The sequence below is a fragment of the Pongo abelii genome, chromosome 6 (genome assembly GCF_028885655.2).
Source record: "Pongo abelii isolate AG06213 chromosome 6, NHGRI_mPonAbe1-v2.0_pri, whole genome shotgun sequence".
Lineage (NCBI taxonomy): Eukaryota > Metazoa > Chordata > Mammalia > Primates > Hominidae > Pongo > Pongo abelii.
In genome coordinates, this window is record NC_071991.2 from 108879556 (window position 1) to 108897149 (window position 17594).

General features: G+C 37.7%; 1 protein-coding gene across 6 annotated transcripts in view; it reads right to left on the reverse strand.

Moving 5' to 3' along the window:
- Positions 1-17594, reverse strand: part of DOCK4 (dedicator of cytokinesis 4) — a 525542-nt gene that overhangs the window by 74406 nt on the left and 433542 nt on the right. For all 6 annotated transcript variants that reach the window (XM_054559683.1, XM_024249890.3, XM_054559685.2 and 3 more), the window contains 3 exons: positions 16287-16362; positions 13703-13803; positions 13230-13288 (listed from right to left, as the gene is read on the reverse strand). In XM_054559683.1, coding sequence (XP_054415658.1) covers positions 13230-13288; positions 13703-13803; positions 16287-16362 — 236 coding nt within the window. The remainder of the gene's footprint in view (positions 1-13229; positions 13289-13702; positions 13804-16286; positions 16363-17594) is intronic.

Here is a 17594-nt window from a genome sequence, read left to right on the forward strand (position 1 = left end):
TAGCTCCCAGAGACAATGTATTTCTTTTACATGAATTTGGTGTTTTGATCTTCGACTTTGTCACATGTAATTAGTGGAGCTCTGCTATAGTAGTTAGAATGTAAGCACCAGTACCCTCTGTCAAAGGCCCTCTGAACAGGGTCCTGCCTACCCTCTACAGACCAATATGGTGATAAGGAGGAGATGGGAAGCTCTGTGCTAAGACCTTCATAAGCCTGAATTCCCTTGGAATTTCCATCCTCCTGGAAAAGGTACCCTGGACAAAGGCCACTGGTTTGAACTACCTTCTATCTTGAAGATACATAGAGGCCTTTGTATCAACTTCTCAACCACATTCTGTGATGCTGTCCCAAGGCTGTGTCAGATATCTGCCTCCACTAGGAACTGGATCTCCTTGCCCTTGGCCTGTATCCTGAGTGCTCTAGGGGACCAAGGTCCTCATGATCTCTACTGGCAAGATGTTAACCCCCTCCTTTAGCTGCACCCTGGAGCATCTGGGAAGTTCCCCATTCTTGGGAATGGGTGCTCCCCAGAGACCTTACACCATCAGAGAGTGCCCCTCTATCACAGGAGGCGGGCTGATTTTACCTTGGGTTGAGTGTCAGTGTGAGTTCAAGTGCTCAAAGTGCTTTGATTATCTAGCCAGAAATACAGCTCCAAACACAACCCTCAGACCTGTGCCCATCTGAAAGTCCCTTTACATCACCAAAGTCATGCAGTCCTTTCCTCTCTCTCAAGGTTCCAACAAACGTAACTTAATTGTTTCTCACTAATACAGGACACATTGCTAGTTCTCTGCAGCACACTGCAGCTTCGCAACTTTTCCTTTTTAAGTTTTTCTACTGCTACTCCTGTGAACAGGAAAGTTCTGCCTTCAGCAGTTGGGAGTAAGATATCTTCTGTAGCCAAATGTTAGTCTCAATATTTTCCCGTCAGCAAAAAAGACGGCCATTTGGTTTCTACGTTCTTCTAAGGCACCTATAGTGTTTCCTATTAAAATGTTACTTAATTAGTAAGGGGATTTTAAGTTCGGAAGTTAACTAAAACCATTTTTTTTTAAAGGTCAGTGCTTTAGCATGGGCCATAATAGCAGGCAATCTAGCATGTTTCCTTTGTTAAAGAAGCCTTGCCCAAAGGCAACACAGTCTCTCCAAGGCCCATTTTTTAGAAAGCCAGGCAAATCACAAATTTAGGAAGTCAAAGGGGGAGTCACACAAGGTGGACAAGCTAAGGTTGCGTGGGTAAGCGTGGTTAGTCCCACCACTTCGTTCATCCAGTTCCATGGCTTGCAGGACCATGCCTTCAACCATGGGCAGCACGTTTAACATGGTGCCGAGATCCAAAAACCAGAAAGGGAAAACAGTCAGAGAATGCTCCCTGTCTTCTCCTCCACTCTGGGTCATACAGAAAGGAAGAAGACTAAAAAAATGCTTTTATTCTCACTTCTTTTTCTAAATGGGTAATAAATTATCTTCAGCTTACACCCCTCTGAAGTGCACTCTAAAACACCAGAACTTCCTTAACCTGAGAACTTTAAAGAGAAAAGCAACTCATTTTCTTTTGCACAAGGACATGGCATTTTTACCAAACCTCTGCAAGCGCTGTAAGATCAACCCAGCTCTTTTAGCAATCTTATCAGGCAGGGCCAGGGAAAAAGTTCCCCAAAATTAAAAAAGCAACTTCCAGGGGAACCATCTAAAAATCCCCCTTATTTGGGGCCCTTTTAAGTTCCCTTCTCATTACAGAACCTTATGCAAATAAAGGAAAACATAGGCTGATTTTCCAAAGACCCTAATAGGTATATAGAAGTTTTCCAAAATTTAACTCATGTATTTCACCTCACATGGAAGGATGTTATATTGCTCCTAAACCAGACCCTAATGGCAGCTAAAAAGCAAGCAGCTCTGCAAGCAACAGAGAATTTCAGAGGTGAGCAATATATTTCCTATAATACACCAAAAGGGAAGAAAGCAAATTAAGGAAAGCAAAAAAATAGTAGAAACACCATTCCCAATTGGGAGGGAAGCAGTTCCAGTAAACAACTCTGACTGAAACCCCAAAAACTCAGGAAATACATGAAAAAAAAAAGCACTTTTTAATATGATTTTAGAAGGCCGTGGAAAATGAGGGCCAAAAAAACTGTCTATAATAGACCAAAAGACAGATAAGAATCCTGTAGCCTTTACGAAAAGGCTGAGAAAGGCACTAATAGAATACAACCCCTTACCCCTAATTCAATCAAGGGATAGCTCATTCTAAAAAAGTTTATTACACAGGCAGCTCCCAATATTAAAAAGAAACTACAAAAGCAAGCTATAGGACCAAATAGCACCTTAGAAAGCCTCCTAATGGTGACCACTTTGGTCTTTTATAGTAGGGACCAGAAGGAGGCCCAAAGGAAAAAGAAAAAGCTCAGGAGAAGGACAAAGGCTCTAGCAGCAGCTTTGCAGGCTTGCAAAGTCCAGGATCCCCGAGGTGCATCTGCTAGTTGCTATCAGGGTAGCAGGTCAGGGAATTTTAAAAAGGAATGCCCAAGCAGCAAGAAAAAGCCACCTCAACCCCGTCCAGTCTGTGGCGGAGACCACTGGAGACAGAACTGCCCCCAGAGGTGGAGGTCACTGGGTTCAGGACCAGTCTCACAGATGGTCCAGCAGGACTGATGGGTCCCAGGGCTCAAGCCCTGGCTCCAGCAGCTCAAATTGCCACTATAGCACAAGAGCCCTGAGTAATTCTGAAAATTAAAGAAGGGAAAGTAAACCTCCTTCTAAACACTAAAGCCAGTCTCTCTCTTTTCTCCTCTCTAATCCAGGCCTCCCCTCTTCCCATAGCAAGACTGTAAGGAGTGTCTCAGGAAAAACTCTAATCCAGTATTTTTCTCAACTTTGGTTGCAGTTAGAAGGACCTATTATATACACATGCTTCCAAGCCACTGTCATAATAGCTCTACTAGTCAAAAAAAAAGCCTCCAAGTTAACCCTAGGAAATAAATTAACTGTTTACACCCCACATAATGTGGCAGAATTACTGTCCTCTAGGGAAAGCTCTTAGCTAACAGCCAGTAAAACAAGAAATACAAAAGGAGGATAAGCAGTAGTCACTCTAAATAACATCTCTTCCCAGGCACAGCGCTCAATTCGCTAAGCTAATAGCTCTTACAAGAGCACTTGAATTAAGCAAAGGAAAGGTAGCTAACATTTATACTAACTCCAAGTATGCTTTCCTAATTTTCCATGCTCATGTTGCCATTTGAAAGGAAAGATATTCTCTTACCACTAATGACTCTCCTATAAAATATCACCAGAAAATCAATAGGTTATTATCCTCAGTTTTTCTTTCACAAGAAATAGCAAGAATGCATTGCAGGGGACATCAGAAAGAAACAAGTGAGGTAGCCAAAGGAAATAAATTGGCTAATCAGGCAGCTAGGTCAAAGGCAAGGAAGCCTCAAGGCATCAACATGCTTCAAACTGCTTCTAATCTAGGAAGGCTCCACAAAAGAAATTAAACTTCAGTATTCCCTACAGAAGTAAAAGAGGCCACTTCTCAAGGGCATACTTTCCAGCCCTCAGAATTGCTATGGTCAAATAATGGCAAACTCCATTCGCCAGGCTCCAGCCAATGGAAAGTCCTTAAAATCGTTCACCAAGCTTTTCACTTGGGAAAGGATAAAACTTATCAACGTGTTCAGATATTGTTTTCAGGCAGAAAACCTCTAAATTGGTTAAGCATGTAACCTATTACTTCCAACAAAAATTGAAACAACTAGCAGAAGCCCAACCCCAGAAAACAGAGCCACCTTTATTCAACCCAGGACATTTAGTATTAGCAAAAACTCCCATCTCTCTCTCCTTCCATAAGCCAAGCTGGAAAGGGCCCTACACTGTTATTTCAATCCCTTCGGCAATAAAAGTTACAGAAATCAACTTCTAGATACATCACACTCAAGTCAAAGTCTAAAAAGCTAAGGGAGCAACCCCTGACAGCCCAGAGGAATGTCCTAAACATAAATGTGAAGAAATAGAAAATCTTAAGCTAAAACTCATAAAAAATAAGTAACTAAGTAAGGGCTACTCATCTTAATCCCACTCCTACCTAACCTTTCCTCTCAAAGTTCACCACCAAATATTAAAACTTCTTTTTAACTCATATTTGCAAGCAACTTTTAATTATACATGGGATTGCATTTGTAACTTTATAAACCCACAAAGGAGATTATATCTTGGCAAGTAAAGAGATAATTTAAAATGGAAACTATTTACTATGCCACTCTTGTGGGAACTGTTATCATCCCACTACTAATTGCAATAAAACTATATACTGTGTCACCCACAATGTGGAATTCTGGTTGTAAAATTCTAATTGCTGTAATATTTTGCCTGATTATCATCCTTATAACAGGATTAATAATTGCAGGAAAGATTTACTCAAGGTTGTTTTGGTTATAGCAAAAGTAATAGTTAGGGATAAAAAGTAAGTATAAAAGTTTTACTATCAGTAAGTTTAATAGGACTTTTTTACTAACGGTTGATAATGTAATGCACTTTAAGCTAGGAAAAGACTGTTATTTAAAAAAGATTTTATATAAGGAAAGACTTTGTATGGTAAATACTTATCCTAAAAAAAAAAAAAAAAAAAAAACTGGTTATTTGAAGGAAAGATGTTTAGAACAAGTCAGAAAGTTTAAGTATGTTGTAGAGTCTGTGGAAGCTATAAAAAAATCAATAAATTGTCAAATTAATGCTAAAATTTTTTTAGCCACCCAATAACATATCTCTCCCGATCATATTGCAAGTTATAAAAATAGCCTAAGCCTAAAATTACTGTCTAATGGCAAGTCATGGGGGAAATATATGCTTTTCCTCAAGAAAAATGTTACTTTTATATTAACGTTTCTGGTAATGTACAGCAACATCTAGTAAAGACAAAACGGTATTGCAATCCACTGGTGTAACAAACAGGTGTTAAACTCTACTGTCAGTTATGGTCTATAGGACCCCCACTAATGGTGGTAATCTTAATGCTTATATTCTAACCCTGTATTTTAAACTTTCTTGTAAAATTTATCTTTTTTCGCCTAAAGGTAACCAAACTCCAAACAGTGCTGCAAACAAAGCCAAACACAGACACGCTATTCTTCCAAAAACCCTTAAATCAACCTCAGGAGAAGGCCCAACTGCTGTTCCCCCACACAACACCCCTTTTCAACAGGAAGTAGCCAGAAAGAATTGTCATCCAACACCCCCTAACAGCAGTTAGGTTTACTTCTCTTTAAAGGGGGAATAATACAGCAGTTATTAAGAAATAACTTTTAGGCTGATAGTAGTGGTAAAGGTTCTCGGTGAAAATTTTCCTGCAATAAAAAACAACTGCCCGAAACATTTCTTCTCTAACAGAAAAGGCGGCTAAAGAGCCAGGCTGGCAAACTTTGATATGCAAATGCCAGCGATTAAAAACTAGGTCCATCTGACATGGGCAATATGGCGAGTCCTACCACCTGTGCCAAGTGTCATGGCCACCTCCGGATAACACCATGTGTTCAGAACATCATGGCGACCCATATTTGCATATTAAAGGACAGGTTTTTTGTGGTCTGTGTGAATGACACACCTGGTCAAACCAATCCCCTGGGCCCATGCAAATCAAACATCGCCTCCTCCAGCCTCTGATATAACTGACCATTTTTCCGCTGCTCATGCAGTCTCTTTGTTTCAAGCCCCCTCACCTCTGTCTCTGTACAAGGGAGCTGTTTTCTTCTTTCTTTCTTCCCTATTAAACTTTTCGCTCCTTAAAACCACTCCACGTGTGTGTGTCCTTTTATCTAAATTGGCGCAGGACCAAAAACCCTGGTGTTCTTTCATTCATCAGAGCCATATCACCACTATCTCTAAATCACTTATCCATACCCATTATGTGTGAGGAAGAAATGTGGCTCATAACTCCTTTTGCATTCCTACCTTTATTTTTGACCTAGATATTCTTTTGTCTTTCCCAAAGGACTGCTTAGTTTTCCTCATCAGAGCAAGAATACCTCAAAAGAAACTTTTCATTAATCTAATTGTATATTTACTGCCCATAGAATACTTTCTTTTTTCTTTCTTTTTTTTTTTTTTTTTTTCTTTTGAGACAGAGTCTCGCTCTGTCGCCCAGGCTGGAGTGCAGTGGTGCGATCTCAGCTCACTGCAAGCTCCACCTCCCGGGTTCACGCCATTCTCCTGCCTCGGCCTCCCAAGTATCTGGGACTACAGGCGCCCACCAACACGCCCGGCTAATTTTTTTTTTTTTTTTTTTTTTTGTATTTTTAGTAGAGACAGGGTTTCACCATGTTAGCCAGGATGGTCTTAATCTCCTGAAATCATTATCTGCCCGCCTTGGCCTCCCAAAGTGCTGGGATTACAGGCATGAGCCACTGTGCCCAGCCAGAATAAATACTTTCAAGACTGACAAACTCACTGAAATATAAATTAATAGCTCTCCCTATATTTTCCTCATTCTATCAACATATACAATTCCAGCCAGTAACTAGCAGCTAGCATTTGCAATTCCTTCCCTCCGTTATTTTTGTCAGGGTAGAAAACCCGTGCAACCTGAACTCAATCACTCTTACTGTCATTTTAAAAAGCCTAAACCCACTAAACAGCTTATCAAGATGTCCTGGAAATTGAGTGGGGGGAAAGACAAAAGGGGGAAGAAAATTTCTGTTGGGGCAAAGGCTCACAAATTCTGAGATTAACAGGTCTTGCATTTGTTCCACAACCCTGCCTCATGAGATGGCTGCAGGGGCTCAAAAGTCCAGCCAAAGAGGCTGTGCCCCAGCAGAGCCCCAGCTATGCTCTCTCTGCTGCCTTGACACTGTGTAAGACACTAAACCTTTGCACAGCTTTTGGGTGTGTGTGAAAAAAGGGGGATGGAAGAGAGAGGGAATACAAAATGAAACAGAATTTCCTGCCAGCCCGAATAGTTCTCCCATGCCTGAGTTGGTAGATGAGATTCAGAGCTTCTATGTTACTATCTTGGTCTTTAGTCTTTCCGGAGCCTGGCATCCCTTGGCCTCTCTAATGAAGACCATATTAGCATGCACTTGCTTGAGTACTTTTGAATCTCTTAAAAAAAACTCTTCCACTTATGATATTTTACAATCAAATTTTCTTCAAATTTCTTTTTAATATGAAAAATTTCAAATGCACACAAAATCACAGAAAATAGTTAAAAAAGAAAAAAAACTCCATACATCCATCATCTAGCTTCAATGATTATCAAGACTCTTGTCCTTCCCATTTTACCTAATACCCCAACTATTTTTTTTCTAGAGTACTTTAAAGCAGGCCTGAGACATTGTTATCAGTCTACTTGTACATACATCAGTAAGCATCTTTAACAGATAGGACATTTTACAAATATAGAACCCTAATGCCTTTATCACACCTAACAAAGAAATAAAATTCCTTAAATTAATTTAAAACCCAGCCTATATTAAAATTTCCTTTGATGGTCTTAAAACATGTCATGTATAGCTGGTTTCTTTCAATCACAATTCAAACAAGGTCCATATACTACATTCTGTAGCCTGATTTTTTCCATTGACAGTAAGAAGGTCAGAGAAGCCACACCTACATTTAAGTCATTGTGCAGGAATGCATGAGAATAGCTTATTTGCTGAAAACATACTTTGGGAACACGGAATCTGCAAACCTGAACAGGCTCTCCAACCACAGAAAATTTAATTCCTACAGAACCAGCAAAGCAATTTTGAGCTATGTATGGCAACAGCAAAATAAACTTCATTTAAATGATTTCTTTTTAAACCATAGATTTAGTATACTTTCTCTACCTCTAATTGTTGGCCACATGGTCTTATTTTGAAGTATTTAGGGCACCTGCTACTTGGGCTGTTGGAGTTTTATATTTATGCACACAGAACAGCCTGCTAGGGAAGTATTGATTTTTTTTCTACAGCAGTTACAAGACGCTGTGTTTGCAAATGTGGAACAAAGAGCTCACTTTATATTTAGTAAGAATGTTAGTTCATCTAAAAATAGAAAGAAAAACTTAACCTTGAAGAAAGATAAAAGCCAACACTGGAACATACTAGTAAAGACTAACCTTTTTCTCTGTTCTTTCAAGTAGGGGTACAGATGGGTAAAGTTTTGGGGGAAAATATATGCCTTCCTCCGCCACGGCTCTTGATAGAACATTTTTTAGTCCTTCAACTTAGAAAATGAAAACGCTGAGGAATACCATATTTAAGAAAAGGTGTTTACTTAACCACTAGTTGGCTTTTATGCTCCAAAAATACATTATTTTACCACAACTGCAAATGAGATACCACTTCACACCCATTAGGATGACTACTGTCAAAAAACCAGGAAATAATAAATGCTGGAGAGAAAATGGAGAAACTAGAATGTGTGTGCTCTGTTGGTGAGAATGTAAAATGTTACAGCAGCTGTGGAGAACAGTTCCTCAAAAAATTAACAATTGAATTCCCATATGATCCAGCAATTCCACTTCTGGCTATATATCCAAAAGAACTGAAAGCCAGATCTCAGAGATATTTTATATGCCCACGTTCATAGCAGCACTATTCACAATAGACAAAAGGCAGAAGCAACCCAAATGTCCACTGAGGAATGAATGAATAAAGAAAATGTGGTATATCCATACAACAGAATATTATTCGGCCTTAAAAAGGAAAATTTTGATACATTACAACATGAATGAATCTTGAGGACAATCTGTTAAGCAAAATAAGCCAGTTACAAAAAGATAAATTTTGTATGATTCCACTTATGTAAGGTACCTAGAGTAGTTAAATTCACAGAGACAGAAAGTAGAATGGTAGTACCAGGGGCTGGGGAGACAGGGGAATGAGAAGTTATTGTTTATTGGGTATAGAATTTCAGCTTCACAAGATGAAAAGAGTTCTAGAGATGGATGGTGGTGATGGTTGCATTGCAATGTGAATATACTTAATATCACTGAGCTGTGCCCTGAAAAATAGTTAGAATGTACATTTATTTATTTTTATTTATTTATTTTTTTGAGACAGAGTCTCGCTCTGTCCCCCATGCTGGAGTGCAATGGCGCGATCTTGGCTCACTGCAACCTCTGCCTCCCAGATTCAAGCGATTCTCCTGCCTCTGCCTTCCAAGTAGCTAGGATTACAGGCATATGCCACCACACCCAGCTAATTTTTATATTTTTAGCAGAGACGGGGTTTCGCCATGTTTGCCAGGCTGGTCTTGAACTCCTGACCTCACGTGATCCACCCACCTCAGCCTCCCAAAATGCTGGGATTACAGGTGTGAGCCACTGCACCCAACCAAGATGTACATTTTATTTGTATTTTACCACAATTAAAAAATACTTTAAAACTAAATTTTAATTATATGAGCGGGATGATGTGTTCAGTGCTCTGTATGCACTGGAGATAGGCAGCATGACTTAAAGTTCCAGGCAAGAGCTCAAAGCCTTTCTGTCCCCAGGATCCATTGCTGTCTCACAAGGGAAGAAGAGAAGCCCTGCCTTGTTGACCTGTGGAGGACTATTTGTTGTCTTTAGACAACAAAACCTTTTGATTTTATTTCTATGTTCCCAACCAGACCTCATAGAACTAGGGCTGCAGCATGAACTAGCAGAGCCACGGATTCATTCCTGTAGACATCAAAATGGGTGCTCATGGCCCTGCTTGCAAAAACTCCAAGACAGAGGCGACAGCAGAAGAGAAGTTAGAACTCGCTTCCTCCAGTTGGGTGAACTACAAATATACTAAAGGATCCAAATATTTACTAATTCAGAACAAAGGTTAAACTTTCTTAATGTAAATAATCATTATAAAAGCACATTTGATACTACAGACAAGTTGTTATGTAATTTTAGAATTATAAAATATTTCAAGCACACACAACTAAATGTCTGTTAGATGATTTATGGTTAAAAATAACACTGTAAACGTAAGCAGTTCTAGGTCTCATGGGGTTGAAAAATTGCTCACAGGTTGCTAAGGGATATAATGATCAGATTTTAAAATCTTACAGCTTTAAGTTTAAAAGCAGACAAGTCACTGAATTACATGTGTCTTTCCCCTCCCTGTCCTCAGTGGAATGGAAAAAAACAACATGTTCCTAGCATATGGAAGAATTTCAACACTTCAGAGGTAAACATCAATGACCAAATCTGATTTAAAAGTATTATCCAGTAAAATGTGTATTTCTAAATTAGACCAACTAGACAGTTTCAAGCGGAAAAAAGTATATTAAGTGACCTTGGGCATTTCCTCCCTTCATCTTATTTTCTAAAAGTTAGTGCATTTTGTATCTACTAAAAATATTGAGGATCTTGATTTATGAAATCATAAAAGCTTACTAGCTTTACTAAAACATGATGATGTTGTCTTTGTCAAGCTTTGTCATAGTTCGAACTAAATTGGACAAAATTTTAAAATATAAGATTTGAAAACTAAGATTTTAATAGGTGTGGACCATTTTTTCTTATGTCCTCCAAAATACTTGCATATATCCAGTGCTTCATAAACTTAGTCAAATTGAATTTACTGGACTGTTACATTAAAACATGGCAAATTTACAATTACCTGAATAAATTCTCTTACAGCATTCAAATTCTCAACATGACATATTTATAAGTAAACCAAATGATAATTAATGTACTTTGATATTCCTAAGTAACAAGCTGACTTAAGGCCTATAAGGGGTATCAAAATGTCACTCTGAATACTTAATTATTCTCCTCATTTTATAAAAATATATGTTGGAAGAGAGGCTTTAACATTTCTGAATTTTTTCCAATTCTAGCTATTGCACAACAGCAACAGACTTTAAAATTCACCTAATATTTGGGAAGTCTTTGCAAAGTCTAGACACAACTCTTGGGTAATAATGCAGCAGCCAAGGAATGAAGTAAAAATTTACGCTGACCCTACGCTTGAACCATGTCATGCTGGGAATCTGTAAATTGAGTATAAAGGAGGAGCCTTTTCTAACAGTGTCTTAGGATTGTGCTAGAGCTAAGTCTTTAGGGCCGTAACAACAAAGAGAGAGGATAAACTAAAGCAGTGCTTTTCAGTTTTTAGCTAAGTACATAAGAATGACCTGGAGAACTTGCTAAAACAGACTGCTGTGCCCCAATCCCAGAGACTGTGTTTCAGTAGGTCTAAGGTGGAGCGAGAGATTTTGCATTTCTTACAAGCTTCCAAGGATGCTGATGCTACAGTATAACAAAATACTGCATTATAGGTATTGATATGCTCCAGAAATTTTCCATATTCTCTAGATCTCTGAGAAAAACAGAGAAGTAACAACATAAAAACCAGAGAGGCAGAAATAGTTTCATTTTAGAAGAAAGACAAAATAGAGGATAAAAGTTTATGAAGTATACAGTGACATGTTTAGGGAGATTACATGTGACAGCTTTATTTAGCAGCCCAAGGGTCATGGGCCTAAATGCATAGCTATTATGGTTTGGATACAGGTTTATGTGGAAATAGCCATAGACGGCAATGCTGAGATGTATCTAGAACAGTAACTGGCCATGGTTTTTTAACATTCTTGTAACCAAACAGAATCTGTCCTGCTCTCATAATTTGAGCCCAGAAAAGAGCTTACACAACCACAAGTGCATTCAAACAGATTCAATGCAGCATTCTTTCAAAAACATCTTGCTAAATTAATGTCAAATGCAATATGGACACTACAAGGGCCTTGATCTTCTTTAGAAAAAACAAGGACACAAAGAATCAATGAAACCTGAAAAAACTGAAGACTAAGAAGAGCAGTCTCCAAATAAGAAAACTATTTTTGAGCTGCAACTAAAGACCGACCATGATATCTTCTGGCTGGCCTTACATAGTTGAAGGTTGTTTTCAAGATGATAACTCTTTTTTTTTTGAGTCAGAGTCTCACTCTGTCACCCAGGCTGGATGGAGTGCAATGGAGCGATCTTGGTTCACTGAAACCTCCACCTCCCAGGTTCAGGTGATTCTCCTGCCTCAGCCTCCCAAGTAGCTGAGATTACAGGTGCCCCCTCACCACGCCTGGCTAATTTTTGTATTTTTAGTAAAGACAGGGTTTCACCGTGTTGGCCAGGCTAGTCTCAAACTCCTGACCTCAAGTGATCTGCCCGCTCCAGGCTCCCAAAGTGCTGGGATTACAGGCATGAGCCATTGCTCCCAGCTTCATTATTTTTTTTTATTTTTTATTTTTTCTGAAATCACCAGCAAGCATTGAACACTGGGCTTAATTATATATACCAAGGCTCCCTCAAGTTGCTATGTATATTTGAGGAATATACATACCCTATTAAAAAAAATCACCCTGTAATGATCCTGGTCAAAAATCAGTCTGTTAACATGAGTGGAAGTAAAACAATAATGGTTCTATTTTCATTCACAGAAAATAAATCCTTCCAATCTCCAAGCTGCGCTTGGATAAGCCCAAGAGAAAAGATATTTTCAGGTCATTACGTATTCAACTCAAATAGGTCAATCATTTTAATAAATCAAAGAACATTAAGATGCAGTAATAGTAAATGAATACTAAAAACCTGCATAGTTAACATACCAAATAAAATAAGTTATAAATCTCTAGAAAGGGACCCTATGCCAATGAATTTTAAAACAATTTGTTTTCCAAATATTATTGTTTTCTATGCAACCAGATCTGTACCATCAATTTTCTGGAATAATATACTCTATCTGCTATAGCAGATTAACAAAATTGGATCCAACAGTTTCTTAGCAACTGCAGATGCTTTTAAAATCCTTTGGCTATACTCTTTATGATATAGGACAATGGTCTCAAGTTTTTAAGAGTAGTGACGTTCAAGTCAATGTTTCATGAAGTTTAACCTAAATTTATTATGATTCATAGCTTCAACTCAGAGTTCTAGAAATTTTGAGTTGTTACAGTTCCAAATTCTGAAAGGTTGCCTCATCGCTGGAAATATGTGTAATGTTGGAGCAATGCTAGATTATAAAATTTATCGTTAATTAATAATGAAACACACAAAGGTAAGGTGACTTTTCTTAAGAGACCAATTTAAAGAATTTGTTGTAACCTTATTCAATGCCAAAGTGTCAATTACTTTCTATAGATGTTTATTGATTTAGACACTTGGTTTCAAATGGTGTCACTGGTAAATTGCCTTTCTTCATTTGTACACTTCAAGGTACAGCAAGGAGCTGTACAGTAGATGTGGCTTCTCTTTTCCTCACTTACCTAGGTTTTGCCACATGCTGAAAATTTCACAACCCATTGTTACCCGCATGTCACCATACCTGAAATAGAACAAAAAACCAAACCTGATACAATGCCTCCAGAACAAAGAAGTATTTGTGTGTCTTTAGGATACAATCTATCATTCTGAATTAAAAGGCAAGGAGTTTTTAATTAAAGACATTTAATATACGTGTCGCAATGCCTCTAAGTCAAATTCTTTACCTTTTAGTAAAAGAGATGTTTCATAATTTTTTGCATCTATAGAAATTTTGAATCCTGAAAGAGCCAGGTCAAAACAATGTGCAAACATGTCTGAAATATTAAAATGTCCAGAAAAGACTGCTTCTTGACCCCTTGGTCATCGGTTCTTCACTGTGTGATTTCCAGTTATGCGCATTCTGATTTATGAATCATTTGAACTGAATACTCTTTAAGGGGCAACATTTCTCACCTGATTATACATTGATACTTACTTTTCTAACACCTTTTTCTTCTTGGAAGGTGTGAACATCTCCAACTGCAGACACAACTGGTTTATAAAAATGACTGCGAGGTAAAAGTAGGAATCCCAGATCTAAAACAAGAACAAGATATTTAAATACTATGGTATTACAAGCATATTGACAGGTGAAGTGACATAGTATTTTGGATTTGCTTCAAAAGTGGTTGAGGGTATAATTGAAGTAAGACTGACCATGAGTTGATAATAGTTGAAGCTGGATATGGGTACATCATGGGGGTTCATTATACTATTCTCTCTACTTGTATATATGCTTAAAATTTTCTAAAACGAAGAAGTAACTAAATAAATAAGTACTATTATTATCTAGGTGTATATTGCTCCAAAGCTGTATTCCAGGTTTCACGAGCTTTTTGGTATATGCTAAAAGATAGATGTGTGGTTTCTCTTGTAATATGTCTGAGTATCTCCAAGAGGATGAGGTATAAGATGGATTTCTTTATTCCTGTGTGAGTTCATTTTTGGAACTCCTTTTAACGTAGAACTTGTAAAAAATGCATACACTTCTTCAGATATGCTAATTGCTTTAAATTCAGACATTATATAAAAATTCCCTGCCCAGGCAAATCTTTTAAGTTTTCTTTTACCAAAAAACAGAATCAGAAAGAGATCTGAATAAAGTTCCCTGAAATAAACTTAGCAAAAAAAAAATAAAGGACATAATGGAAGGAACACACTTCTCCACTGACACCATGTAAAATTAAAGACATAACAAACCAGGAGACATATGACACAGAATCAGTATCTGTTATACATAAATAGCTCTTACAAATAAAAAAGAATATAATAAAACCCTAAGTAAAATAATGAATAAAAGTCAAGAACAGTCCAGGTGCGGTGGCTCATGCCTGTAATCCCAGCACTTTGGGAGGCCGAGGCGGGTGGATCACAAGATCAGGAGTTCGAGACCAGCCTGGCCAATATGGTGAAACCCCGTCTATACTAAGAATACAAAAATTAGCCAGGCGTGGTGGTGTGCTCCTGTATTCCCAGCTACTCAGCAGGCTGGGGCAGAAGAACTGCTTCAACCTGGGGGGCAGAGGTTGCAGTGAGCAGAGATTGCGCCATTGCACTCCATACTGGGCGACAGAGGGAGATTCTGTCTCAAAATAAAAAAAGAAAAAAAAAAGTCAAGAATAGACAATTCACAAAAATACGAATTTTGATCAATAACTAGTAACTAGTCAATAAGTAATAGTTAGTGAGAAATGTAAATTAAAGCAAACAGGATTTTTCTCTTTATCTGTCAGAAAAAAAATCTCTTCTAATGTTGGTGTAGCTGCAGGAAAAGAGGCAATCAAATGTAATTGGTACAACCTTTCACTCAACAATTCCACTAATAAATATTTATCCAAAGAAATAGTTAAGGGCCAGGTGTGGTGACTCATGCCTGTAATCCCAGCACTTTGGGAGGCTGAGGTAGGCAGATTACCTGAGGTCAGGAGTTCAAGGCCAGCCTGGTGAACATGGCAAAACCCCATACTACTACTAAAAATAAAAAAAAAATTAGCCGGGCATGGTGGTGTGTGCCTGTAATCCCAGCTATTCTAGAGGCTGAGGCAAGAGAATCGCTTGAACCTGGGAGGCGGAGGTGGCAGTGAGCCGAGATTGCGCCACTGCATTCCAGCCTGGGCAACAGAGCAGGACTCTGTCTCAAAAACAAAACAAGACAAAACAAAACCAGAAACAAAAAAAGAACCAAAGAAATAATTTAGGGATATATGCCAAGTTTTATTTTATAAGAATGTACATAAAATGAGTAATTTATAAGAATGAAATATGAAATTTTGATATACTATAAGCTATGATATAGATAAATATTATGTAACTATTAAAATTTCTTTTTTATTGTATTTGGTATTTGTGCTTTTTTGTATTTTCTTATTATCCAATAAGGAAATTTTATAAACATGTTTAATATGAAATATGTAATTCAAAACAGAGTAAGAACAAAGATGCCCAAAACAAAGAACCACCATTGAGGAAGAAAGCCAAGATAGGCACTGCTCATCTTTGTTTGCTGTTTATCACTTGCTATTTGAAAAATAGTATATCAAGAATTTGTAGGCGCCCAGGCATATGACATTATATCATAGATATACAGAGGGTTCTGCCTTAAAGAACCTTACCAATGTTTCATTTTTTTCTTTTCATTAATTCATTCTAAAAAATGGGAAGACAAAGAAATAAGAAACTAAAGGGTTTACTTTGTAAATGTTTTCTTCATATAAACTCTATTTCTAAAAAATAAAAAACACTATGTTCTGAGTCCCCTTTGTCATAAACAGGGATCATACAGAAAACAGAAAGAATTAAAATGTATAGTAACAATAAAAAACTATCTCCTTTTAAGCACTATGATTTCCCAGGTTGATAAGCATTATTACAGCCTTCATCTGTTCACAAATATAATGAAAACTGTTCTAATATTACTCATAGTTAAAACTAATATGGCCCAAGAAAATGTTAGGTAATTTCCTATAATACAATGTGATTCTTTTAGCCCAAGCAGGAGAGTCATATAAATGAATGCTTACCTTATAATCAAAGTTTTCATTTAAGAAGTTCTTACGAAGTGCATCTGAGAGGTACAGAACTGTTGTAATAATAACACTAGTGATAAAAAAAATGACAAGGTGAAAACTTCATATTGATGAAAATCATTTAGTATACAACAATAAAAACCTACTCAGATAAAATAAAACCTTCTTCAGTAAGCATCTGGAGCAATATTAAATAATTCATATTAGAAACAAAAAAGAGACGACAGGTCAATAAAAGGGGAAGAAATCTATCACTGAAGTCAGGACCTTTGTAAACTGATACACGAAAGATCTATGAATTCATATGACTCAGACAGAAATACATTATTACCTTCATGTTTTGTAATGTTTTTTGTTAATTTCCAAACAAAGCAAAATGATTTACTACAAACATAACATGTCATATTTTTCTGTTTTTGAGACAGGGTCTTGCTCTGTTGTCCAGGCTGGAGTGCAGTGGCATGATCATAGCTCACTGCAGCCTCAAACTCCTGGGCTCAAGTGATCCTCCTGCCTCAGCCTCCCAAGTAGCTGGGTCTACAGGTGCATGCTGCTATGTCCAGCCAAATAGTTTTTCAGTTTTTGTGAGACAGGTTCTCACTCTGTTGACCAGGCTGGTCTTGAAATCCTGACCTCAAGCTATCCTCCTGTCTGGGCCTCCCCAAGTGCTAGGATTACAGGCAACACTCCATGTTTGATTATCATAAAAGAAAGCCATGCTTTTTAAAATACAGAGGAAAAAATGGAGCCCAAAGACAAAGTGGATAGGAAAAAATAATAGAATACATTGAGTATTTATTAGCCTTCTCTCTGTTCTCCCCTGTTTAAGGTATTAGAGGGCATGCAAGAGCTATAGAAGGCAGATTCCCTCTTTAAGTGCGACAAGACTGCCACTAAAGAAACAATTACAGACTGTGAAATTGTCTATAACCCAGTACTAAGCTGTGTGAAACCAACAGTGTTACAGACATTCAGAGAAAGGGTCATCTCCAGGGCAGGAGAAATCAGGAAAAGCCTGACCAATACAGCCACAGGTAGTTCGCTGGGGAGATTTTAAAAAGAAGGATTTGATGAGCATTCTTGGTTAGTTCTAGAACTCTGCAATTTTTTCAAAATCTACTAATTTTTATAACCAGGAGATAAATATTTAAAGTTGAACGTATTTCCAATTGGTTCACTTAATGTTTAACACAGCATTATACTAAAGCAAGATTAGCCACCCCCTGAGCTACTATAAACTGAGGACCAATATATAAATTGTCGGTATTTAAAATTTCTTTGACCTTTTCTGAGATGCATGTG